We start from the raw sequence: 26,690 nt of genomic DNA on the forward strand, positions 1-26,690 counted from the left end.
AAACACTGGAATAGATTGCCTAGGGAAGTTGTGGAATCTCCATCTCTGGAGATATTTAAGAGTAGGTTAGATAAATGTCTATCAGGGATGGTCTAGACAGTATTTGGTCCTGCCATGAGGGCAGGGGAGTGGACTCGATGGCCTCTCGAGGTCCCTTCCAGTCCTAGAGTCTATGAGTCTATCTGGGATTCATTCAATGCAAAAGTGTAACACACATCCATCTTGACATGTAGCTTTTCCCGCTAATACAAGAATGTAAAGTTGACACAGCTCTGCCTCTCCTTTAACCTACACCCTCACCAGCCAATGTTCACAGAAGAGCAAGCGTGCATAAATCACATTCAGTTAGCTGAATTCCAAACTTGTGCTGATTATACCAGGTCTTTTTTGGTTGAAATGTCAGGGGGGGTTGACCAGCTCCACTTGTCATGTATATCTGATGTGTAAGGGACACAATTGTGCTGTATCTTATAAATCTGGCCCACGCAATTTATGGAGGTTTCATCACCTTCTAGCCTAGTATAAAAGTCTGTTCAGGTAAACTTAACTGTCCCTCTCCAAAATGGCATTTTCATAGTGCCTGACGTTTGCTAACAATGGATTCTTCTTTGAATTTTGCAGAATGGGCAGGTTGCACCAGAAGAAGGCGGGAGACATCCATCAAAGGTAAACAAAAAACAAATGTAGCATCTTCAAGTCTCGGAAACATTTCTCTGAGCTGTACATTACACTGCTATGTGTGGCCTTTCCTCCGGAGCCAACTGAGTAATCCTTCATTTTATGGGGCGTGGAGAGGTGATGGTTTAAAATCTGCTAACTGGGGGTGACGGAGCGGGAGGGAGGGATGGTGGGAGGCAGAGAAAGGGTTGAATGTCTGTGTTATGCCCTGTCCTTGCCCTCTCACTTTCCCCTAGACTTACATATACAGTTTCACCCAACCAGCATCTTGAATCTTCTCAATCACTCTCCTCCCAGTGGAGCAGCTGCAAAATGCAGTGGAGATGGGCTCAGTGGTTAGAGCAATCCGGACTCCTGGAATTGGTTGGTGGCTCTGATACTGACTTGCCCTGTGACCTTAGGCAAGTCCCTTTACCTTTCTGCTTCCATTTCCCCATCTCTGGAAAGGTTAATAGAAATCCGCAGCATATTGTGAGACTTGATTGTCAGTGCAACTTTCTTCAGGTTCTCCAAGTGCAAAGTATTTCCCCCTACACCTAGTCTTTATCTCTTCAGTATATAGCCCCCATTACCATTGTACCTGGGTGCTTCACAGTCTTTAACTTATTTATCCTTGCGACACGCTAGTGATTTCTACATCCCTTTTCACACCCTTGCAAAGCAGGGCTAAGGTAGGTGCTATTGTGCCCATTGTACAGATGGGGAACTGAGGCACAGACTGGCTGGGATTTGCCCAGGGTCACACAGGAAGTCAGGGCCAGAGGAAGGAATTTTACCTCCTCTGAGGCTAGCACCTTAACCGGGGCTCATCCTTCTGCTCGATAGGCCTAATGCCCTTTCTAGTCTAAATGTGAGCTGTATAGTGTTGAGGAATTTGATTTCAGGGATGTGTTTTCCCTGAGATGAACTAGGAGACTCAAACTGATGGTCTGCCTCTTAGCCTACAGGGACATCTTGCAGTTGCACGAATGCTGCTGCCTTGTGTCACTACCTGCTGCACGAGGTTGCTTATGCTGAGGACTGGAGAAGAATGGCTGTCTGTTTGTCTTCAGGGTCCCATAAGCCCTTCAGTAGGGTAGATGAGTATTTAAAATGTAGCTTTCCAACATGCTAATATTATGGCTGTGGAGAGAGGCATTGTGGAATATGCAACGCCTATCACAAGTCATGATGAATGGATTGTCCATCAGAGTCCATTCGACACATTCTTTCCTAATCAGGAGTCACCCTCGATACCTGATGTGTATCCTTGAAAGAATTTTCAGTCTGACACCGCATTTTATCCTATAGCTCCATGGATTTTTCTTTCCTTTCTGCTGGCCTTGGAGGTTGATTATGATTGTGTTCCAGTAAGTAAGTTTCCCACTTCCTTAGATTTAATTTTGTGCCATTTAAAGAAGTTTAAATGGAATAGCTGTTGACGTGCCTCTCTAGGGCTTGATGCCGAAAGAACCAGTTCTTGTAAGCCAATTATCTTCTCCAGACTTGTGCCTTGGCTTTTAATAAAGCTAATGTTAAAAAATGATATATTACATAGGTTGAGAAAAGTGTCTGTACATCTGGGTATAGTACTTAGACTCATAGACTTTAAGGTCAGAAGGGACCATTATGATCATCTAGTCTGACCTCCTGCACGAAGTAGGCCACAGAATCCTACCCGTCCATTTGTATCTTGATCTATTCCTGACTATTTTGGGTCTCTGTTCTTCAGCTTGCCAGTCTGATCTTAGGAGTGTCATCTTAGTGGCGTAAAAGTAGCATGTAGAACCCGATGCTGACACAGGATCAGGCATCTTAAGATCAGTGGGAATGTGCACCTCTCTGTGTGGAGAATACAGCTGGTCTGTGGTTCTTTGCATTGCTAGAGTCCTTCCCTGCCAGAGGGTTGCGTCCTCTGGCTGGATTCCCACTGGCTTGCTGAGGCTCACTGTGGGACTTGCCTCTTTCATCTTCAAGCACATTACTGAGCTCTTCTCCTGTAAATACCGCTGAAGGACAGCAGCTCTTGCTACCTCAAGTAGTCTTTAAAAATCTAGGATTTCTTTTAGTAGGTGATCTTACATGGGAAGACAACCCCGCCAATCCTGCTTTAGACTCCGCTCTATAGAAAGTAAGGCTGTGGGACTTCTGTTCCAATCTGCAAGAGGGTCTGCAAGTACCTTAAGCATTAAATCAGCCCCACCTTCATGAGGCTAAGAGACAGTTACCAATTTACATGTGGGGAACTCTGAGGCAGAGTGAAGTTAAGTGACTTGCCCAAGGGCTCACAGCAAGTTGGTGGCAGCTGGGAAGGGAGCCCAGGAGTCCTGAAAGCTACTGTCTTGTTCGAGCCACTGGGTGACTATTTGTGCCTTTCTGAATTTGCCATGGCCTCCGTGTCAGTCACGCTGATGACAAGCCACTACACGTTGCTAACTAAAACCTTCCCATCCCAGTCCAGGGCTCCAGTAACTTAATTTGTGAAATATCTGTTTGGGATAATAACCCCTTATTTATCTTGTAAAAAGTAGAACTGGTGTTTTCAAGCAGAAGCGCATGCAAAGGAGGTCCCTAATGAAAGTCCTTTCCTCTGAAATGGCATGGCTAACTCTGAAACACTCTGTAACTAGCTCAACCAATTCTGGCAGGGTGCTAGGCCTGGATATCAGCAGAAAAATCTCCAAGGGTATCTTGCTTCATGTTTTCAGATCACTGAACCTGCTAGTTTGAGGTCAGGTTGTCAGCAGTTGCTTGCTGCATTTGTAGAACTGGTGGTTGCACTTTACAGTCAGTAAGAAAAATTAGGTTAAGAAAAATTCCTCTACATCTGTTGTATGCCTTTCTGATCTGCTGTGGCTGTATTTGGAATAGTGGTAAGAGTAAACACTTTATTTGGGGGTTTTATGTACTACCCTCTTACAACTAAGGCCACGTCTACACCAGACACCTCAAAGCTGTACCGATGCAGCTGCGCCACTGGACGGGTCTCCGCTGTTGCCGCTCTATGCCGACGGGAGGGAGCTCTCCCACCAACATAATTAAACCACCCCCAAGGAGTGGCGGTAGCTATGTCAGCAGGAGAGTGTCTCCCACTGACATAGCACTGTCCACACCAGTGCTTCTATCAGTGTAACTTATGTTGCTAATGAGTGTGGTTTCTTTTCACACCCATAGTGACATAAGTTATACTGACAAAAGTGCAACTGTAAAGAGAGCCTAATTCTGCGATCTCACCTAAAAATAGCCTTTGTCGGTGAGATCAGCAGATAACAAGGATTACCCAGCACCCACATGTAGTGCAGCCCCGCCGCTCCCTCTGTCCCCACAAACTCTGTGTAGCCAAAATGTGTGCTTTTTGTTGTGCAATAAGTGAAGATATGCTCTCTAGGGACCTGTTGATGTCCATCTAAAAGAACCAGATCGGTACCTCACTGGGTTCTGTATAAATCTTATGCTACCAGTAGGTAGTTTTCCTCCCACTCCCATAAGGGACTGTTCTGGTGGTGTGATATTGCATGTGCTACCTCTTCGCTGTCAGACATGGAGCACGGTAAAAGCTAGTGGACAAGGCTGTGAGTCAGAGCTCCTGGGTTCTATTTCTCAGCTCTGGCACTGACTTGCTGTGTGGTCTTGGGCAAGTCACTGTGCCTTAGTTCCCCATCTGTAAAATGGGGACAATTTGTGGGTGGGTTACTGCTTGCAAAGTTTCTTGTGATCCTTGTATGAAAGCATTATGCTAAGATCTGCTGCTTCGTACAACAGCGGTATTGGGGATGTTGTAGGGCAACATGCATTTTGAGAGTACACTTGACAGCCTTACTGGGACCAGTGTCAACACTCTCTGGTGTGTGTTGGCCCACTGGAAGAGACTAAGATCGATGCAGTTGGAATGATTACACTGTATGAGTGTAATTGTAACTCCACTGTCCTTGGCATTGAGCCCTATGTTCTGAAATGAACCATATTATGACTCTTCTTGTGTTCTGGAAGGTGGGACTCCATTAAAGTCTTGCCGTCGCAAGTCTGTGCAAGCATCCTTCCTCACTCCTGCTCTGTGAGCACCTTGGCAGCGCCTGGGGGTGGGAGGCGTTATGTCTGTTGACTTCAGACCTGCTTCGCACTCAGTAATAGTCTTGGGGAAAGGCAGTGTGACTCTCTTCAGGAGAAGCAAAGAAATCTGAACTAATAGTCCAACCTTTCAGATCCTCCTTGTAAGGAACCCACAGGCTGAAGATGACAAACCCCATACGGTATAAATGAGCATGAGAGTCATGCTTACCAGAGTGCTGTTGGCATGCCCAGTACGGTACAGCCTTGAACTGCCCTGGCTCCAAGAAGCTTGCAGTCTAATTGTTAGACAACATTAGTTCAGATCCACAATACTTGGATCCAGCCCTGAACCAGGCAGGCTTTAGATAAAGGAAATTATGTGGGTAAAAGCGTAAACTGTTGGTGTTGCTATTCCAGCTAAGCTCCACTGTGCTTGTTATTGGCCTTTAGGATGGACATAAGGGACACTGCCCAGGCAAAGGAGTTCTATAAATTGTCTAGGACTCCTATGGGTTGCTGAATGAAGGAGCCTTTTTGTTTCTTGTTCTGTATCAGTGGCACAGACTTTTTATTGCTTATGGAATAAGGTCAGTAACACATCTAGGCCACCCCCTACCAGCCTGTTAACATTTATTTTCAAAGCTGTTTGAGAGGCCTCCGTTTTTCCTTTATCTTCATTTCCTTTGACCCCCTGTCCCCATCAGGAAGTGTCATAGGGGATATAAGGCAAGATCCTCTTCTCAGCCTTTTTATGATCAGGAGCCATCACGCAAGAGATGGAAGATGTATATACCCAGGAACCAAATCTCTGCAACATCTACTGCCACTTCGTACTCTAAACCCCAGGCAAAGGGTTTCTTTTAACGGGAGTGTCAAGACCTGCTTCTCTTTACTGATGACTCTTCGCTCCCCTGTTCAGATGTTTGGAGGCTGCTTTACCTGATTGGTCAGAAACTGGGGCGCCTTAACAACAGACAGATGGGTATCAGAGATTATCCATGGTGGCTATCTGATAGTTTGACAGCTCCGTCCCATAAACTTCCTTCCTGGTTTCTCTTCAGGGATCACTCTCACGAGGAGATTTTATGGTAGGAGGTGAACTCCTTACTCCTCCAGGGAGCCATAGAAAACATACCTTAACACTGTGGGAAGGGACTCTATTCTTTTTATTTCTTGATTCCCATGGAGGAGGGAGGCCAGTTCTTGAGGTACATCAGTTAAACAAGTGTTCTGTTCAGCCTTTTACCTTTCTTAGGTGTCTGCATCAATTCTCGTTGGCCTTCACGAGGGTATCTGCTTTTCAAAAGACTTCAGGCCATGAGAGCACTCATACACCAGGTCACTATCGGACTCAGGGTGTCAGAACTTGCCTTTTCCCTCCTTGGCCACGTGGCTTCCTGCACACATGTGATGCCGGTCACCAGGCTACAGCTATGATGCCTACAAGGCTGGCTTCTCTCAGTGTACTTGCCAGAGAAGAGCACCATGAATGACTGTCACAATTCTGCCCAAGCTATTAGTCTCTCTTGTCTGGCGGACAAAACCGGAAGAGATTCAGGTAGGGATCCCTTTCCTTGCACAGACACCCAAGATAACCATCGCTACCAATGCCTCCCTCTTGGGTTGGGGTGCGCACGTGGCCAATCATATGGCTCAGGGCGTTTGGACCCCAGGAGTCCAGAATGCATGTCAACTTACTAGAACTTAGGGCAGTTGTTGGGCTTGCAATGCCGCCTCCTACTCATCCAATCCAAACATGTTCAGATAATGCCAGACAATATGACGACAGTCTTTTATATAAACAAGCTGGGGGGAATGAGATCTCTCTTCATGCACAGAGGCAGTCATCCTCAGGGCTGTGTGACGTTTAATGAACCACTTCCAATCAGCAGCATACTTAACAGGGGCTCAAAGGTCCCCAGTGGACAACCTGACCAGACACTTTTCCGCAAATCTAGAATGGGAGATTCATGATTCAGTTCTCAATGATGTCTTCCCTCAGTGGAGAATAACAGCTTGGGACCTTTTTGCCTCACAGGTGAACAGAAAGCTTCCTCAGTACTGCTCCAGAGCAGCCCTGGGCAAAGACTTATTAGGAGATGTTTTCCTGGCATTGTGGAAGTGTCACCTGGAGTATATTTTCCTTCCAGTTCCATTGATGTCACAGGTTTTAGGGAAGATCCGCCCAGACAGAGCTTGAGTCATTCTCATTGTGCTCAACTGGCAGAGACATTGCTCGTTCATAAATCTGTTAAAGCTCTCAGTGCCACCACCCATGAACATCTCAGTGTTACTGGATCTTCTAATGCAACCTAGCAGCAAGGTCACACAACCCAATCCAGGGCCACTGCAACTCAGAGCCTGGTATTTGGATGAACAGCAGAGATGGAACATTCATGTTCCAAGAGGGTGCAATCCATCCTTAACTAAAGTAGAAAAGATTGTAAGAAGCTGTTATTCAGCTAAATGGAAACGTTTCTCTGCTTGGGCTCATCAACGGAATTTGTCTCAGAACTTCACTGGAATCTCTGGGAGTATCTACTTATTCTCTGTGAGTACATTTGGCAGCAATCAGCTCTTGCCATCCTCCCGTGGATAACCATACAATGGTCACGCATTCTGTCACAACTAGATTTTTTGAAGGGATTCTCAGATCCTTTCCACCAGTGGTGAAGTTCACACCTCAATGGGATCTCCCTTTTTTTTCCTGTCATCTCTTACTAAGACTCCTTTTTTTGAGTCACTGGTCATATGCTTTATGACCACTCTGTCCATGAAGGTGTCCTTTCTGATAGCTGTAACATTGGCCAGAAGAGTCAGTGAACTGGGAGCACATAGGGCAGGCCCAGCATATGCTGCCTTCTATTTAAAAAAAAAAAGTCTGTCTGAGTCCCCATCCCAGATTCAGACCCGAGGTAGTTTGAGTTTCATATGAGTAAGATCATCTATCTACCTGTATTTTTTCTTAAACCATGTGCCTTTGGAAGAGGAGAGAAGATCCGGAGGGCTTCGGCGTTTTAACTGCAAAGAACAAAAGATGTTAGATACCTAAACTAAACGTTTTGGGTTGTATTATCTTTTGGTACCAACTAGCTGGCATCCCTCACCCGGAAAGAGTAAGGGCTCATTCCACCAGGGGGCAAGCTACTTCAGCTGCATCTCTGAGACGCCCATACCCATACTAGAGATACGTAGGGCAGCTACTTGGAGCTCTTTGCAGACATTCACAAGACATTACGCCTTGGTACGGTTCTGGGCTGTGGACATAGGCACCAACTTCCTCTCTACCTGGGGGGGTGCTCAACCCTCCCCTCTGCCCCTGCCCTGCCCCCACTCCAACCCTTCTCCTAAGCCCCCACCCCGCCTCTTCCCACTCCCAGCTGCACCCCCCTCCACCCCTTCCCCCAAGGCCCCGCGCCCTTCCTACTGCTTTCCGCCCCTCCCCTGAGCGCACTCTATTCCCACTCCTCCCTCTCCCTCCCCCTTCCAGGGACCTCCTGCATGCCACTGAACAGCTGTTCCACAGTGTACAGGAGGCTCTGGGGGCGATGGGGAGGACTTGATCAGCCAGGCTGCCAGTCAGAGGGAGGCACTGGGGGAGGGAGGCAGCTTGGCTGCCGATGCATGCTAAGCACCCGCTAATTTGTTTCCGTGGGTGCTCCAGGAGCACCCACAGAGTCAGTGTGCTGTAGGGACAACACTACTACAGTCAGTTCTCTTCTATGCCCTCTCACCAACCTATTTGACTACTGCTTACTAATCTCCCGTGTGTGGAATACACATAGGGGCTATCACTTGAAGAAGAAATGCAGGTTCTTACTTGTAACTGGAGGTTCTTTTGAGTTGTGTGGTCCTGATCTGTATTCCACTACCCTTGCTCCATCCCCTCTGCTGTGGATTTGTTACACTTCAGTAAGAATGAGAAACTGGGGAGGCGTCGGCCTGGACCTCGATTTATGCCCTCATTTGGGAGCACAAGGAGAGCTGTGGTATATGTGTGGGCCAGCGAATGCTGTTTGCAAGAAATTCTGGAATCAGGTGCATGGGACACATGCACATCCCATGTGCAGAACATAGCTAGGGACCACACATCTCAAAGAACCTCCAGGTACAGGTAAGTAATCTCCATCCCTCCTTCCTCCCTCTCCCCTCCCCCCCGACTCCCCATCCATTGAGAGAACTTTTTCCAGTGATTGTCTCTGGGAAGCAGACAAAGGGTTAATCCAGACTGGCTCTGTATTGGTAGTGGAGTATGTTGCACAGCAGATACTCAGGCTCTGATCTAGCCTAAACCAGGAGGGAGTTTGTAACATCTCTACTCAGAAAGACTCACTGGCTGCCTTGCATAGAAACAGTCCGATGTCAGAAGGAAACTTGAGGGCTTGCTCAGAAAAGCTGTGCTGCTTTTGGGGCCCTATTGGCTTATTAAATAGGCCGACGGTGTGCGTAGGTCTTCCACGGAGCACATCAGCTCATCTAGATATTTGCCTAGTTTTACAACAGGCTACATAAAAAGCATTAACGAAGTGAGTAAAAACTGAAATTTCATACAGACAGAATGAGAGAGTCTGCAATTTGTCAGTAATTGTGTGGCTGTGACATGTCTGTTGTAAGCAAGTAGTTTTTAAGTGAGGTGAAACTTGGGGTTACACAAGACAAATCAGACTCCAGAAAGGGGTGCAGTAGTCTGGAAAGGTTGAGAGCCACTGGATTAGATTGACTGGCAGTGTCTGCATTAGCCTCGTGGGGCGTAAATCCTGTTCACTTCTCAGCTAAACTGACAGTTCTAAAATCTAAAGATCAGAGCAATGAGCTGCCTTGCTAGGCTGCTGATTCCACGGCTGGTTAACAGGAAAAATGGAACTTCTTTGATGGAATATACATTCAAACACTGATTAATTAGCTCATGGGCAGGTTGCATACTCTTAAAAAATTTATGTATAATTCCCTGCTCTTATCGACAAGACCCAATCAGTGAAATCATTTCACAGTGAACAGAGTTGACTCCAGTGCTGAAGCTGTGCCCACTCTTCCTCTGTGACAGTAAAACTAATACCCACTGCTGAGCCGGTGATCTGCATATCCCGTGGTTATAATGAAAGTCCCTCATGAAAACGGGGCGGGAAGTGAATGAGTAAACACCTCTCACAGTTCTAGTTCAACACCATAAGAGACCTTTGAAATCTCCTAGCCTCCGCACTACTGTGGTATGCGTATCAGTGCCACACCTGATTCCATGCTTGATCTGAATCTTGTTTTTGGATTGTTTTGAGCAGTAGATGGCATGCGGTGGGGTGGAAGAAATGGACCTGGCACAGAGATGCATGGTTGTAGGAGCATTAAAAGGGGGTGTCTAAGGCAGTGGTATCCTGCAGGGAAAATTCCTAGGAAAAGCTAATCTTGGGGAAACCTTAGGCAGAACTTTTTCTCACCACCTTCATAAAACCCAGCCACAGGAAAGAGCTGTGTTTGGCCCACTGTGTATGTATGTTCCCTTTCCCAGCTGCACATCCCATTCATCCTCTGTCTACAATTGCAGCACCCCCACAAATCTCTTTTCTCTGATACCACAAAGCTTTTTAATTTACCTGCATCACCACTGCCACTTCGGCAGAATGTCTCTGGTCAGCTGCGAGCAGTGGAGTGGCATTTGGGGCCTGATGCAGCAAGTTCAGTGACCTATGTTATAAAGGAGGCATTTAACTGAACGCATGGTCACTTACAGTAAAATCAGTTCACCACAGGGTTCTGGGTGATATCGCCTCTTGTGATAAAGCCAGCATAGTGAGACACTTTATTTCAAGTGTAACCCTTTGTGCTTGGTACTATCCAGCTGTGCTCTGTAGCTCCTTGAAATAAGGTTTAGTTGGACAATTATGATCCTCTTTCCCCAATCTGATAAGTGAGAAGGGCTGTGCTCAAATCCTCTTGTCTGGGTGATCCAAGCGAGCCGTCCGGTGGGACACATGCTGCAGTCCACCCTGCAGGGACCAGGAACGCAAGTTGGTTTACCCAAGGGAGGGAATGAGGAGTTGCCTAGAGATGAGGGGAGAGAACACAGTGGGAAGGGAATGCTGCTCTGGCTTATTTACTAGTCTCAGTGAAGCAGAAAGACGAGAGAATTAGACCCATAGATGAGAGGGAGAACAAGGTGGAGATGACAAGGGCCTGTGGCCACTCCCTGCCCTCACTTATGCCTGTGGCACAAGATGTCCCACTGATGTCAGTGGGACTGCATAGGTATATCTCAGGGTTGAATTTGGACCATAAGTTTCAGTAACACCTAGACACTCGCCTGCTTTAGGACATGTGACCGTGTCTCATGGCTCCTCCCTTTGGACGTGGGGCAGGGGTGACAGGCTGCTCTTACATGTGAAGTTTCAGTTTGTCTTTGTCGCGTAGATCTCTCTAAACTGTGTCCCAGTAACTCTTTCAGCTTATAAACTACAAGCCCTTTGGTAGCTGTGATGCTCCATCTGATCGAAGGAGTTACACAGCTCCCAGCAAAGGGGGTTGTCTCTAGTGCTATAAACAACGCTGTCTCTTTGTGCACCCATACTTGGGTGACTGGTTGATGCAGACAAAAGACAGAGAGATCCTGACCATGATCTGTTTGCTGTCTCCCTTTGAATCCAGCAGCCAGGTGCTGTGTGGACCTTTTTCCTCCCAGGCACTAGTCTCTCCTGGGACCAGCTTGATGCTCTGCAAGGTCAACCACAAGCTGATTCCTCTTGTAGCTTCTGATCGCGAATCAAGGAGCTGCCTATGTTAACGGTCATCGCCGTTACCGCCTGGGTACATCTTCATGCAGTGGGCCCCATTAGGGCACATCTGAACCAGTGCCAAGGATGCTTCTTAAATCAGTTTGCTCCACCTATCCCTTGATGGTCACTTGTCTCCTGAATCCAAGCTTGATGCTGCCTGTCTGTCTGGAGATGGCCGGCCTCTCACGCAGAGTGATTGCATGGCAGGAGCATCAAATAGGGGTTGCCCCCTGAAAACTGGTCTGTAGTTGCACTAGGCCAGGTTCCTTCAAAATACAGGTTATAGGGTATTAAGAAAACACCTGTTTCTAGTCATCAGAGAAAAGGATCAGCTGCCTAATCCAGACTGGTACTCAATTCACCGAGTTGGCCATGACTTGAAAAATCAGGCAAAAACACAGGGGTGGCCTGAATCCCCAGTACAGAGGTGCCCAGGTGGCAGGGGCCTGCTATACCTGAGCCAGTGAAGCCCAGACTTGTCTATTGAAAATGCTGTCATTGTAAGTGTAAGTGGTTTTTAATTCAGTCTAAGCATAAATCCTGCTGACAAGAGATGCCCAGCACCGTGATCCTTGCCAATATTGAACAGCTGCTCTCATCTCAGCCTCTGAAATTGAGGGCTTTAAAAATAAATAAATCTAAAGTCTCCCCCTTGAAGCAGAGGCCCAGTCTGTTGACACAGCTGCAGCAGCTTTCTCTAAGAATTGCAAAGGTCTGCTGCTGATCTGGAGCATGGGGAGCAGACTGATGGCAAAGGTTGCTCAAAGACGGGCCAATATGAATGAACTGCAGAAGGCATCTGCAGTGGCTGGGTGTAATCTGTACTGCACTGCTATCTGGAAATCAGCTTTGCCTCTCCAGCCCAAGGACTGGTTTGTACTCTGACTCTTAATTAGTCACTGCTTTTTTAGCCTATCACAGTTAAAGCCTCCTGTTTAAACTGGCTGTTCCCTACTTGTCAGCCAACTAATCAAGTGATCTTAAATTTATTGTAACTAGTGCCTGACAGGCACCTGGCTGTATTCCTGTCAGTGCTCTTGCTGTCGTCCTCTGCAAGGGTTGGCCTCTGCTTAATGGCAAGTTTCTCAAAGCTATTAAAAAAAAATACATCCCTGTTCGAGAAGCCTGGCCTCGGCTGAGCTGTAGACTTTAATGAATAATTGAATAGGGGTCAGTTTACAGGACTTGCACATGAGGAATGCAGTGAAGTTAGCAGCAGCCAGCGAGGCTTGCGTTTGGCGTAATTTTGCTTGCAGAACTAGCTTGGCATTACTGATTCTGAAATCGCTCCCCTTTTAAATTATGAATTCAGATAAAAACCGCCTCCGGCTCTTTGTGTTCCAAAGAAATTCCCTTACTCTGCTAGCTATCCATTGGTGCAAATCTGTGATATGTTCCAGCTCAAAAGCCATCCGTCTCTCTCTGTCTCCCTTCATAGCAAGACTCAGAAGAGAGCTATAAAGCAAGGCCCCTCCTTTCAGCCCTTCATCTGCTGTGTTCTCTTGACCTGGTAAGCTTTGCTGGCGCTGCTCTGGCTTTGAGGACAGACTGTGATCGCATTTTCAAAGGGGAACTGACTGTGATCCTAGAGAGTAATTTATAGTAGCATGCAGACTAGGAAGAAACACAACAAAAACGGACCTGCATTTCTCCCAGCAGGGCTAAATAAGCTGTTACTCCCATCTTCACCCTCCATGTGAGGAGATGTGTTCTGTTGCTTCATCTATAGCAGAGAGGGGAGGGCTGGGGAATGTTCCAAGCAGAAGCTCTGTGGTGAAGCAGAGATCCTTAGGGATAGTACTGTTCTACATCTGTGATTCTTTACTACCATCATGCAAAGCATTTGTAAGGTGCGTGAGACAAATAGCAGTTCCAAGTCCTGGAACTCTGAGAACTACAGATCTCATGACGCTAGGACTTTGTAATTCATTATTTTGTGAAGCTAGAGAGAGTTTATAATGTTTAACAGATTTAAAATCTTAGCTTTGAGCCCTGCACGCTTAACTTGACAGAAGATAATTTAGCTTTAAGGCTGGTTTAAACTTAAATCCAAGGTTTTCCCCATGTAGATATTCATGATCTCAGTGAAGTTTGTGGTTTTTGGTTTTTGGTTTTAACAGCTTTACAAGTGTCAACTTTATGCGGGGGCTAAATGTAATTTTACAGAAGCAGTAAAATTCTTCTGTAGCTTCAGGTGAAACTGTATAGAATCATTGTTTTTCCTCATTGTTCTGCTGGCTGTCAAAGGCAACACAGATAAATATGGCATAAGCAATGGTGGCTCTTCTGTGCTGCCCCACTGTAGCAAACCCTCAGAAGGAAATGCCAGGCTGGAACTGCTTGTGCTGTGCAAACAGGGTGGTGTTCAAACAATCTTGAACTTTGTATTAATAGCTCTTCTTGCTATACTAGTAAGCGATGGCTCTGAAGTTGTTTATCAAAGGCTATCTGGCTTAGAAAGGTGGCTAGCCACTTCCTCCTTGCTTCTAGTACAAACCATTAGTCTCTGCAGCATGAGAATTGGAGACCACACTGTCAACTGATTAGGATTAAAAAAAAAAAAAAAGCCAACCCCCTGCCTCTTGCCATAATGATACTCAAAGGTAAAAAGGTTTTCTTCAACAGTATCATGAAATCTTTGCTTGTATGGGGCTAGCTCAAACTGCCATACGAACTTGCCATTGAAATTGGAGTGGTCCTGCCTTCAGCCACTCTTCTAGGTTTGGATGCTAATGACAGTTGTTACAGTATCCGCACCCTTCTGCAGAGGAATGATGGTCAGATATTTTGTTTTGAAAAAAAGTATCAGTTTGGTGGTGGGTGGTTTTTTTGTTTTGTTTTTGTTTTTGTTTGTTTTTTTTAAATCGGTCTCACCAAAACTCTGGCTCACTGCAGCTTTGGCTAATGAAGAAGGATTCCTGTTCTGTAGAGGGAGCAGTATCTGAAGAGAGCTCTGTTGCATAACTTATTAATCAGTCATGTTAATTACGATAGTGCTAAGGGCCAACCACAAATGAGGCTCCATTGTACAAGGTACTATTTGAGTAGCAGTCCCGCCCAGTAAGTGGGGAGGGATAGCTCAGTGGTCTGAGCATTTGCCTGCTAAACCCAGGGTTGTGAGTTCAGTCCTTGAGAGGGCCACTTAGGGATCTGGGGCAAAAATCAGTACTTGGTCCTGCTAGTGAAGGCAGGGGGCTGGACTCAATGATCTTTCCAATTCTAGGAGATAAGTATATTTCCATATATGTATTTTTTTAACAATACAGTCTAAATACACAAGGTAGGGGAAGGGGTATAGCACACCCAAGCAGAGTGAACAATGTGAAGATATTGGCAGCCATGTTAACTCCCTTACTTTGGACGGTGGGGAGCAGGGGGTTTAGTTAGAAAGAGATCATCTAAATGGGAAGAACAGAGAAGAGGTCAGGGGCATGGAGAAGAGAGTAAGATGGTGTAGGTGTGGTATGAGGCAAGGGAGAACAGAGGGAGGGAGGGAGAGGATTGGAGCAAACAGCCAGTCAGCTCATGGCAGAGAGTCCAGTCAAAACTACAGGAAGTTCTCTGAATGTTCGAATTCCCTACTTAGGCCGGTCATAGCTGCAATGACCGGCTGGAGTCTCCTGCTTGTTCCCTCTTTAATCCTTTGCCCAAGTGCCTTCTGTTTGGGTGGGTTTTCCCCTGCACAGTTCTGGGTCTGGGGGTGGTTCTGGAGGGATGGATGGCACCAACTGGCCCATATTTCACCCCCTCCTCCCAGTGCAGCAGTCTTTGCTCTGGCGGCTCTTCCTACTAGCTAGAGCAGGAGTCGGAAACCTCTGGCACACAGCATTGGTAGGTTCAGCCGACCACGGCTCCCACTGGCCGCGGTTCGCCGTCCCGGGCCAATGGGGGCAGCAGAAAGCGGCATGGGATGTGCTGGCCATGTCTTCTCGCCGCCCCCATTGGCCTGGGATGGCGAACCATGGCCAGTGGGAGCCATGATTGTCTGAATCTGCCGCCGCCACAGGTAAGCAAACTGGCCCGGCCCACCAGGTTACTTACCCTGGCGAGCCGTGTGCCAGAGGTTGCCGACCCCTGAGCTAGAGTCTCTGGTTGGTTCCTCTGCAGTTCTGCACTGGAAACGACAGTGCTTTCGCTTTGAACTTGGAGTCAGGGGCTACGTCTTCACTACCCGCCGTATCGGCGGGTAGCAATCGATTGCTCGGGGATCGATATATCGCGTTTCATCTAGACGTGATATATCGATCCCTGAACGCGCTTATATTGATTCCGGAACTCCACCAACCTGAACGGAGTTGCGGAATCGACGGGGAGCCGTGGACATCGATCCCGCGCCGTGAGGACGGTGAGTAATTCGATCTTAGATACTTCGACTTCAGCTACGTTATTCACGTAGCTGAAGTTGCGTATCTAAGATTAATTTTCCCCCGTAGTGTAGACCAGCCCAAAAATAGTAAATCAGCAATTAGAGGCACATAAAAGGACTCTGTTAAAGAGGCTTTGTGATCTAGTGGTGTCGATGATTCACTTGGCTGAGGAGAGAAGTGATGCATCAGTTGAAATGCTTTAGCACAGGTTGGCCCAGTTGCTGCATATTTTCGATGTGTTTTTGATTACTCCCTCCTTTCACTTTTTGTAATGCTCATGTTGTCGCACCAGCAGGGATTTCTTTGCTATTCTGTGTTAAACAGCAGATGGGGGCTGAATGAATATGCTAGGCCTCCAGCAGAGCAATCCAACCCTCTATAACAGCACTGCTGAATGTACAGAGAATTCACACCCTCTTGGGTGCAACTGGTAGAGTTTGCTGTGCAAATGAAGTGCTAGAAAGCAAGTCCCAGTTCCCTTCACCCTGGCAGGGAGAAGGGGATTGTAAGGGGGGGGAGTTGGTCTGAAACTCTTAAATGGAAACGACACGATTCTTGGTGCACAGGGCAAAATGCCAGCTCCTGTCACTATTCAAAGATCACAGGTGTAGAACGTAGAGAGAGTCACCTTTTCTTCTCCTATCCCCACCCAAAGTCCTGCATAGTATCCTAGATTAAGCACCCAGACCAGGTGAACATATCTAGCTTCAGTCTCTAAATAGTGGAGGGAATCCCTCCTGGCATCAGTTTGATTTCACAGCATGGCTTTTATAGGCATTAAAGGAAATGACATTCTGTCATGTCACAGCCAGGCAAGTGTCTGCCAACTTGTCTGCTCTTAGTACAGCTCTGCTATCAGACAGCTCAGCTTTAAGGATTCACAGAATCCAAAAAACAGTAATTTGTATTGTAAGATGCCATTATCTGAACTTATGGAAACAATGCTTCCTTGCTTAATTTCCTGCAATGATTTATTCATACACCTGCTGCGATAGCTCTCCAAACTGCAGGATGGTGGAAGAGGAAGGCTGCCACTGCATGGCTGGTTTGTACACCCCCCTCCTCAAACATGCAACCCATTTAAAAAAAAAAAAGCTTTGTCGGGACCACAGAGGCCTTGAGCATCCTACAAGGAAAAATGTGTCTTCTGTGTTGTTGTGGGAGGAGTATGGAATTCCCAGATCCTCATGATGGCAAATAAATTCCACATCCCACGGCCACTCCAGAGGCACTTCACTTAATATTGCAAACAAGTATCAGCTCTATTTGTGGAACTAGTGTTACATCCTCTTAGGCAGTGAAAAGGAGTCTGTCATTCCTCTACCGAGAGTGTAAAAATAACAAGAACTACGTCATGTCTAGAGTGAGCATAGCATTGATATACATACAGGTTTTTAAGAATTTCTTAATGTTTCTCAACTACAGGAACTAGATTTGCTTTATCAAGCATCCAAGATTGCTGTGCATTTTATTTGGGGGTAAAACTGGAGACATCCCTACCTCCTTGCCTTTAATAGAATTTGCAGAAATGTCAGACAAGACAAGCAGTTTCCTTTGCACTTTCTCTAGAGACTTCTTGTTCTTTAAAAGTTGCATACTAGGTACCTCCGCATTCACAGACTCTTATGTGAAAAGTGTTTTGGGATACTTTCCACTGTAGCACCTTGTTTCACTAGATGCAAAGCCCTGCTTAGCATGGCCGCTGCTCTTCTATTGACTGCTCTGGAGACAGTCTGGTGTAGCACAAGTCAGCTGTTAACACACAATTTACAAAGAATCTTTGATCATGTGTCTTCAGACAGAACTTGCTGTCAGCTGATCTCAGACGGGTGGCTTTCAGTGCCTTGAAAGGATGGAGAGTCACTAGAAATTTGCCAGCTCAAATGCCAAACTCTCTTCTTCCTTTCTGAGGAGCCGAGGCCTGGCAATAAAATGAGCTGCTTTATCTAGTCCAGGGGTAGGCAAGGCGGCACGCGAGCTGATTTTCAGCAGCACTCACACTGCCCAGGTCCTGGCCACCAGTCTGGGGGGCTCTGCATTTTAATTTAATTTTTAAATGAAGCTTGTTAAACATTTAAAAAATCTTATTTACTTTACATACAACAATAGTTTAGCTATATATTATAGACTTATAGAAAGAAGCCATCTAAAAACATTAAAATGTATTACTGGCACGCAAAACCTTAAACCAGAGAGACCTAAATGAAGACTCGGCACACCACTTCTGAAAGGTTGCCGATCCCTGATCTAGTCCATGTCTTCTTGACTCAAATAGAAGGATCCTTGCTAATTTTGTATCAACGTTACATTTCCAAGTGACACCTAGAACTCATGGTTCTTCTTCAAGTGATTGTTCATATCCATTCCAGGTAGGTGTACGTGCCGCGCGTGCACGTCTGCCGGAAACTTTTTACCCTAGCAACTCCAGTGGGCCGGCAGGTCGCCCCTTAGAGTGGCTCCAGTATGGCACTAGATATATACCCCTGCTGGCCCGCCCACTCCTCAGTTCCTTCTTACCGCCGTGTCGGTTGCTGGAACTGTGGAGTGCGGCTTGCTGACCTCCACGTCCCTAGCTCTCCTGTACTTGTTCGTCGTCTTAGTTGTAAATAGTTCATAGATAAGTAGTAGATAGTTAGTTAGAATCTTGTATATAGTTGTCTAACATCGCTCGCGGGTGGGCCGTTGCCCTCCCCGGCGCCCGGCACCGGGCCCATGCCTGGCTCGCCGGGCTTCAAGCAGTGCTCAGCATGCAAGAAGCCGATGCCTACGAGCGATCCGCACGACGCGTGCCTTAAGTGCCTGGGGGAATCGCACATCAGCGAGAAGTGCCGCATTTGCAAGGCTTTTAAGCCTCGTACGAAGAAGGAGAGAGACCAAAGACTCCGCGCTCTCCTCATGGAAGCGGCTCTGTCTCCGGCACCGGCGGCGCAGTCGGCCAATTCTACTCCGGCACTGGACCGCGCCGGCACCAGCAAGACTCCCCGGCACCGACCATCTCCGGCACCGGGAGCAGACTCACGTCCCTCGGCGTCTGCAACACCATCGAGGCAGGCCCGAGTGGCGCGCCCGGCACCGCCTGCAGGGCTGCTGTCGACTCCGGGCCCGGAAGGTCCGTCGAGTCCAGCCCCTCCTAGCTCCCCCTTAAGATCAGGGGTTGAGCTACGGGTACCGTCTATGCCGGAGACCTTTGCCTCGGCACGGGACTTGATCACGATGACGGAGCCATCGCAGCCTCAGCCGGCACCCCCGGGACGGGTAACCTCCAGGGGTAAACCGATGCTTCGAGCGCTGTCTCCTGAGTCCCGGCACCGATCACCCCGGAGGCGTGAACGCTCGCGCTCGGGGCGCCGCTCGGAGTCCCGGCACCATTCTCCCAGGCGGTACCGGTCGTACTCGCGGCACCAATCGCCATCTGCACGGTCCCGGTCTGGCTTCTCTCACTGCCGGCACTGAGACTCCAGGAGCCGTTCACCTCGACGTTCGGCTCCTCGGTCGACCTCCCAGCACCAAACCGGTGGTAGGTCCCGATCCCGGTCAACCTCCCGGCACCGCGCCGGTGGCAGGTCCCGGTCTCCGCTGCCGTCCCGGCACTGCGCTCATCGAAGGTCGCGGTTCCGCTCCCGGCACCGACATCGCTCCCGATCCGGATCCCGGCATCGGTCATCATGCCATTCCCGATCCTGGCACCGATGTGGGTCGCGGCACCGACCCTCGGCACTGAGGGGAGCGTCGGTCTCGGCGCACAGAGTCGCATACCAATCAGACTCAGCACCTCTGTGGCCTTCTAGGGAGCCATCTGTATTCTTCCCAGGCTGACAGCGCCTATGCCATGGGCCAGGACAGACACTCGGCCCTGTTCCAGGACCCTCCACCACAAGAGCGAGGGCCTCAACAGTGGGGGTTTTGGACCCCATGGGCGTATTGCCAAGCCCAGGGTCCGCAACACATTACCCCCCGTCCTACGGGGGAACGCAGGCCACTGGAGGCGACGGTGTCTAGACCCCCTCCCTCCCCGGAAGCAGACGGCAGGTCCAGTAACCGGGACCCAGAGCTCCCTCCAGAGACGGAGGTGCAGCCCCACACGGAACCCCCCGTGGACACTTTGTTGCCGGGGGTTTCCTCGTCGTCTTCTCTGGATGAGGCAGTGGCGGGTACCTCGTCCTCCAGTCCTCCCCCGCTGGATCTTAGGGCACACCAGGACCTCCTCCGCCGGGTGGCACAGAACCTGGACTTGCAAGCGGAGGAGGTGTCTGAAATTGAGGACCCGGTGGTGAGCATCCTTTCCACCAATGCGCCCACCAGAGTGGCCCTGCCCTTTATAAAGACAATCCAGGCCAACGCCACTAACATCTGGCAGTCACCGGCCTCCATCCCTCCGACCGCTCGAGGGGTGGAACGAAAGTACATGGCCCCCTCGAAGGGCTATGAATACCTCTACGTTCACCCGACACCCTGCTCGTTGGTGGTCCAGTCGGTGAACGACAGGGAGCGCCACGGGCAAGAGGCCCCAGCGCCCAAGTCGAAGGAGGCGAGACGAATGAACCTCCTGGGCTGCAAAGTCTATTCGGCGGGGGCGCTACAGCTCAGGGTCTCAAACCAGCAGGCCCTCCTCAGCCACTACTCCTTCAATTCCTGGGTAGCGGCGGGGAAGTTCGCGGAGCTCTTGCCACAGGACGCCCGCCAGGAGTTTTCCACCATCCTGGACGAGGGCAAGAAAGTAGCAAGAACATCGCTACAGGCCTCCCTTGATGCTGCCGACTCGGCCGCTCGGACCCTGGCCTCGGGGCTCACGATGCGCCGAATTTCTTGGCTGCAGGTCTCTGGCCTTCCACCGGAGCTCCAACATACTATCCAGGACCTCCCCTTTGAAGGCCAGGGCCTGTTTTCTGATAAAACAGACCCCAGACTAAAAGACCTCAAGGACAACAGGGTCATAATTCGGTCGCTGGGAATGCATACGCCTGCGACACAGCGCAGGCCATTCCGGCAGCAGAACCAGCAGCAGCGGCTGTACCCTCAGTTCCGCCTGCGGCAGGAACAACCGCTGCAGGCAGTCCGGTGGCCAAACGGGGCAGAACCAAGGCTCCGCCAAGGCCCCTCCGGGACCTAAGCCTTCATTTTGAAGGTGCGCCCGAGGGCGCAGTACCAGTTTCCCCTCCGGATCCCTCCCCGCAGTTTTCCAACCGTCTTTCTTTCTTTTTTCCTCCCGGCGTGGACCCGAATAACGTCGGACCGTTGGGTCTTGCGTATGGTGCAGGCCGGTTATCGCCTGCAGTTTTCTTCACCCCCCCCCATCCCCATCCCTCTTCAGGGACTCCTCTCACGAGCAATTCCTCCGTCAGGAGGTGCACGCGCTCCTTGTCAAGGGAGCCATAGAGGCGGTTCCGGAAAACGAGAAGGGCAAGGGGTTTTATTCCCGCTACTTTCTAATCCCCAAGTCCAAGGGCGGCCTCAGGCCCATCCTCGACCTGCGGCAACTCAACAAGTATATCGTGAAGTTGAAGTTCCGTATGGTATCCCTTGGAACCATCATCCCATCCCTGGATCCCGGAGACTGGTACGCCGCCCTCGACATGCAGGACGCTTACTTCCACATCTCCATTGCCCCCCAACACAGACGTTTCCTCCGCTTTGTGGTCGACCGCCAACATTATCAATTTGCGGTCCTCCCGTTTGGCCTCTCTACTACCCCGAGGGTGTTTACGAAATGCATGGCAGTCGTCGTCGCACACCTTCGACGTTGCCGCATTCACGTCTTCCCCTATCTGGACGACTGGCTGATCCGAGGCACATCGGAGCTGCCAGTCCGCGACCATGTCGACAGGATCAGCACCCTCTTTGCTGCCTTGGGCCTCGTCATCAATGTGGACAAGTCTACTCTGCTCCCCATGCAGCGGATAGAGTTCATCGGGGCCGTTCTGGACTCTACCCTGGCCAGGGCCTTGCTACCCTTGCCCAGGTTCCAGTCGCTGTCGGCCATCATTTTGCGCTTGCAGGCGGCCCCGCTGACCTCTCTACGAACATGTCTGGCCCTTCTAGGCCACATGGCAGTCTGTACGTTCGTGACGGCATATGCCCGACTCCGCATGAGGCCTCTTCAATCTTGGCTCATCGCGCAGTATCGACCGGCCAAACATTCGTTGGACAAAGTCGTCACCCTTCCTCAGAGGGTGCTGGACTCCCTTCGGTGGTGGCTGGACCAGTCCGTAGTCTGTGCAGGGCTCCCGTTCCATCCGCCCCAACCCTCGGCATCCCTGACCACGGACACCTCAGATCTGGGCTGGGGGGCACACTGCGGCACCCAGAGAACTCAGGGCTTGTGGACACCTCAAGAGATCAACCTCCATATCAACATACGAGAGTTGAGAGCGGTCCGCCTCGCTTGTCAAGCGTTTGTCCATCTCCTTCAAGGTCGTTGTGTCGCGGTGTTCACCGACAACACGACGACCATGTTTTACATCAACAAGCAGGGCGGCACCAGGTCCTCTCCCCTGTGTCTTGAGGCAATGCGCCTCTGGGAGTTTTGCATAGCCCATTTGGTTCACCTTTCCGCCTCCTATCTCCCGGGAGTGCGGAATACTCTAGCGGATTGGCTGAGCAGATCCTTCCGTTCGCACGTGTGGTCCCTCCGTCCGGACGTCGCCCTCTCACTCTTCCAGAGGTGGGGTTGTCACCGGATGGACCTCTTCACGTCCAGGCAGAACAGGAAGTGTCGAGTATTCTGCTCCTTCCAGGGTCGGGAACCAGGGTCTCTAGCAGATGCATTCCTGATCCCATGGACAGCCCACCTGTGTTATGCATTCCCCCCCGTTCCGCTGATACACCGGGTTCCGCTCAAGGTGCGCAGAGACAGAGCCCGGGTGATTCTCATAGCTCCAGCATGGGCCAGACAGCATTAGTACCCCATGTTGCTGGACCTCTCAGTAGCCAACCCAATTACCCTGCCCCTACATCGGGACCTGATCACCCAGGACCACGGCAGGCTCTGTCACCTGGACCTTCCGTCTCTACACCTTACGGCATGGCTCCTGCGTGGTTGACAGGCTCCGAGTTGCGCTGTTCTACCCCGGTTCGGGAGGTTCTCATGGGCAGTAGAAAGCCTTCCACCAGGGCGACTTACTCAGCTAAGTGGAAGCGTTTCTCCTGCTGGTGTTCAGAGAAAACTCTTCGCCCTATGGAGACTCCCGTCACCACTATTTTAGACTACATCTGGTCCCTCAAGACCCAGGGTCTGGTGTTGTCGTCCCTCCGGGTCCACCTAGCGGCCATCTCCGCGTTTCATCCTGGAATTGACGGATGTTCTGTCTTCTCCCACCCTATGGTGGCGAGATTCCTGAAGGGACTGGAGCGGCTCTATCCAAAAATCCGCCCTCCTGCCCCTTCATGGGACCTCAACCTGGTCCTAACTCGGCTCATGGGCCCTCCATTCGAGCCTTTAGCTACTTGCTCCCTGCTCTACCTCTCGTGGAAAACCGCCTTCCTAGTGGCCATTACCTCAGCTAGACTAGTGTCAGAGCTGAGGGCCCTCACAGTGGACCCACTGTATACCATCTTCCATAAAGACAAGGTACAGCTGAGGCCTCACCCTGCCTTTCTTCCCAAGGTGGTCTCAGCTTTCCATGTTAACCAAGAGATTTTCCTCCCAGTCTTTTTCCCAAAGCCCCATTCGTCCCGTAGGGAGCAACAGCTCCACTCACTAGATGTCCGTCGGGCGCTAGCATTTTATGTGGACAGGACCAAACCATTCCGCAAGTCCCCCCAGTTATTTGTGGCGGTAGCGGACCGGGTCAAGGGGCTGCCGATTTCCTCCCAGAGATTATCTTCCTGGGTTACCTCCTGCATCAGGACCTGCTACGACCTGGCCCACGTTCCGACGGGCCGTGTGACTGCTCACTCTACCAGAACACAGGCATCATCGCTGGCTTTCCTTGCCCACGTGCCAATCCAAGAGATTTGTAGGGCGGCGACCTGGTCATCGGTCCACACATTCGCTTCCCATTACGCCCTGGTTCAGCAGTCCAGAGATGACGCGGCCTTTGGCTCTGCAGTACTCCAGGCCGCGACCTCTCACTCCGACCCCACCGCCTAGGTAAGGCTTGGGAATCACCTACCTGGAATGGATATGAGCAATCACTCGAAGAAGAAAAGACGGTTACTCACCTTTGTAACTGTTGTTCTTCGAGATGTGTTGCTCATATCCATTCCACACCCGCCCTCCTTCCCCACTGTCGGAGTAGCCGGCAAGAAGGAACTGAGGAGCGGGCGGGCCGGCAGGGGTATATATCTAGTGCCATACTGGCGCCACTCTAGGGAGCGACCTGCCGGTCCACTGGAGTTGCTAGGGTAAAAAGTTTCCGGCAGACGTGCACGCGCGGCGCGTACACCTACCTGGAATGGATATGAGAAACACATCTTGAAGAACAACAGTTACAAAGGTGAGTAACCGTCTTATAATGGAAATTGGATCAATATCAAGAGATAATGTCCTCTGTTAAAGCTGGACATTCTAGTATTCTTGCCGTAGTTGCCACATGGTGCATCTGGCCAGGCAGGCAGGGCTTTTCTAAATTTTGTAAGGAACTTGTCTTGACCTGGAAATTCTGTCCTGTGATGTCAAGCTGTGCTATATTCTGTTCGCTTTAGCCTCTGGCTAAAGCTGTTACTTAGGCAGTATTGATTTGCTGAAGAGGGGATTTAAGAAAACTATTTCAAAAGATGCTGAGTCTAGCTCTGAGCCTATCATAAAATGGGTTCTTTTGGCTGGTTTATTTATCAGATATGGAAACATTTCTGTTACTTTAAATCTACTTTGAGTGCCACCTGCTGGAGTGAAATATTGGCCTGTTGTAACATTAGGGTCAAATTCTTACTGGTGGAGGGGTACGTCCCTCAGTTGACTTCAGTAGTGTTTCACCAACTTACACCAGGTATGTATTTGTCCCTTTAACCGCTAATATTAGTATCTGTCAGTTCTATCTCAAGGCAGACTTCAGACTGTTTTCCCCTGCAAGGGCTTTTCTGCCTGTTGCTAAAGAGGCTACTGACATCTGCTTGTAGCCTCTGGGCTTAGAACTGTCACAGGAAGGGAGTGAACTTTCAGAAAGTACAATCAGCCTTTCATGTAGTGAGATACTGGGCATTTTCGCAGTCACAAAAATAGCCAACTTTCCACTGGCGAACCAGCTCAGTGCGGGAGGACGACTGCCCCAGCACCAGGCACAGAGGCTGAAATTGGGATGTATTTTGGCCTGCTTTCCTAGGCTTCACTTGCAGCCCTGATCAAAGAGACACACACCATTCTAGCTGCTCTGGCAGAAGGTCATTTGAACTGCACTGGCAGAAAAGTCCTTCCAGGGGAATGAAGTCTGGTTTCCTCTTTAATTTTTACTATTAATGCCATGGCCTTTTTTTGTTTTGTTTGTGAGGAGAAATACTTCCATGAGGAACACTGCCTGAAAGCCCTAACATACTGGGCCAAAGGACCTCTGGTGCACAGTTCCACTGAGTTCTGTGGTGTTACCAGGGGATTAACTTGGCATACTGACTTCAAGCAGAAACTTCAGGGTGTGATTTTTGACATGGACTGTGTAGAACAGGACTCTTTCCATCTAATCATTGCTGCTTCCAGCCTCTTGCAAACGAACACAAATTTTTTTTTTTAATAGTACAACTGTAGAGTAACTTTGTCCTTTTCTGGGATGCTAAGTTCATCACCGCTACAATTCAGCTGAATTCAATGGAGTGAGATCAGGCATACTTTTGACTCAGTAACAGGTTTTCATACAGATCACATGCACATTGCATTTTAATTACTATAACATTGTCACATCACTAGTTTACTGTAAAGTCATAGCCTAAGAAGCCTGTATTACTAAAACTTGCGGAAAGATGACAGTAAACCAGATTCTGACCTGGTATAAATCTAGAGTAAATGAACTCTCATTCATTGGCTCTGTTGGTGTAAATGAGATTGAAATGTGGTCCCCTCTCCCTTAAGGAAAGAGAGCTTCTTGCTGTTACATGTAGACTTTGCTGTAAGATTCATGCATATTTTTCTTCAGATTCTGTCATCTGAATATTCCTACTCCTTTTTAAAAAGGGGAAGGAGGGCAGAGGTCAAGTGAAATGAAAGATGTAAAATCTGCTGCAGTAGCATTCCCACTGTAAAAAATCCATCCCTACTGTACTTGCAAACATTGGTGCTTTACCTGAGTTAATCCCAAGAATCCACCCCCTCTTTATTATCCATCTGTCAGGAAGTTCTGGTTGCCAATGCTCCAGCACCTCTCCTTATACACACAGTTTATTGGCATTGTATGCTAGTTATATCTCCAAAACCACCCTGCATGCATGCAACGCCCTCCCTGGCCACAGGAGCTTGTTCTGGCACATGGAGGTGTGTGCCTCCTGAACTGTACCTCTGGTTTAAAGAACCAGGGGATGGAGCTGTAGCAAGAAATTAAGTTAGAACAGACAGTGCTGCTGTGATGTTGAAATCATATTAGAGGGACATGGTGGGTAAGCTAATCTCGTTTATTGGACAAGCTTTTGTTGGTGAGAGAAACAAGCTTTTGAGCTACACAGAGCTGCTCTTTAGATCTGGGAAAAGTTCTTCGAGGTGACAGCAAAATGCAAGGTGGAACAGATTGTTCAGCATAACTAGTTAGCACATATTGTTAGGGACCATTCAAGGTAGAGTGGCTCATTAACACCTCAGCATTCATAGGACAAAAAGAGGGGGTTGGTAGGTTACAATCTGTAATAAGCCATAAATCCAGTGTCTCTGTTCAACACAAAGAACGAGGAGTACTTCATCAGATGCAGGGAGTGGAAAACACAGTAAGCAAGTATA

At 49.1% G+C, this 26,690-nt stretch overlaps 1 protein-coding gene across 2 annotated transcripts in view; it reads left to right on the top strand.

Annotated features, from left to right (window-relative positions):
- Window positions 1-26,690, top strand: part of RPS6KA1 (ribosomal protein S6 kinase A1) — a 72,518-nt gene that overhangs the window by 10,706 nt on the left and 35,122 nt on the right. For both annotated transcript variants that reach the window (XM_030538886.1, XM_030538888.1), the window contains exon 2: window positions 622-666. In XM_030538886.1, the coding sequence (XP_030394746.1) occupies window positions 622-666 (45 nt within the window). The remainder of the gene's footprint in view (window positions 1-621; window positions 667-26,690) is intronic.

Source organism: Gopherus evgoodei, chromosome 20 (assembly GCF_007399415.2).
Source record: "Gopherus evgoodei ecotype Sinaloan lineage chromosome 20, rGopEvg1_v1.p, whole genome shotgun sequence".
Lineage (NCBI taxonomy): Eukaryota > Metazoa > Chordata > Testudines > Testudinidae > Gopherus > Gopherus evgoodei.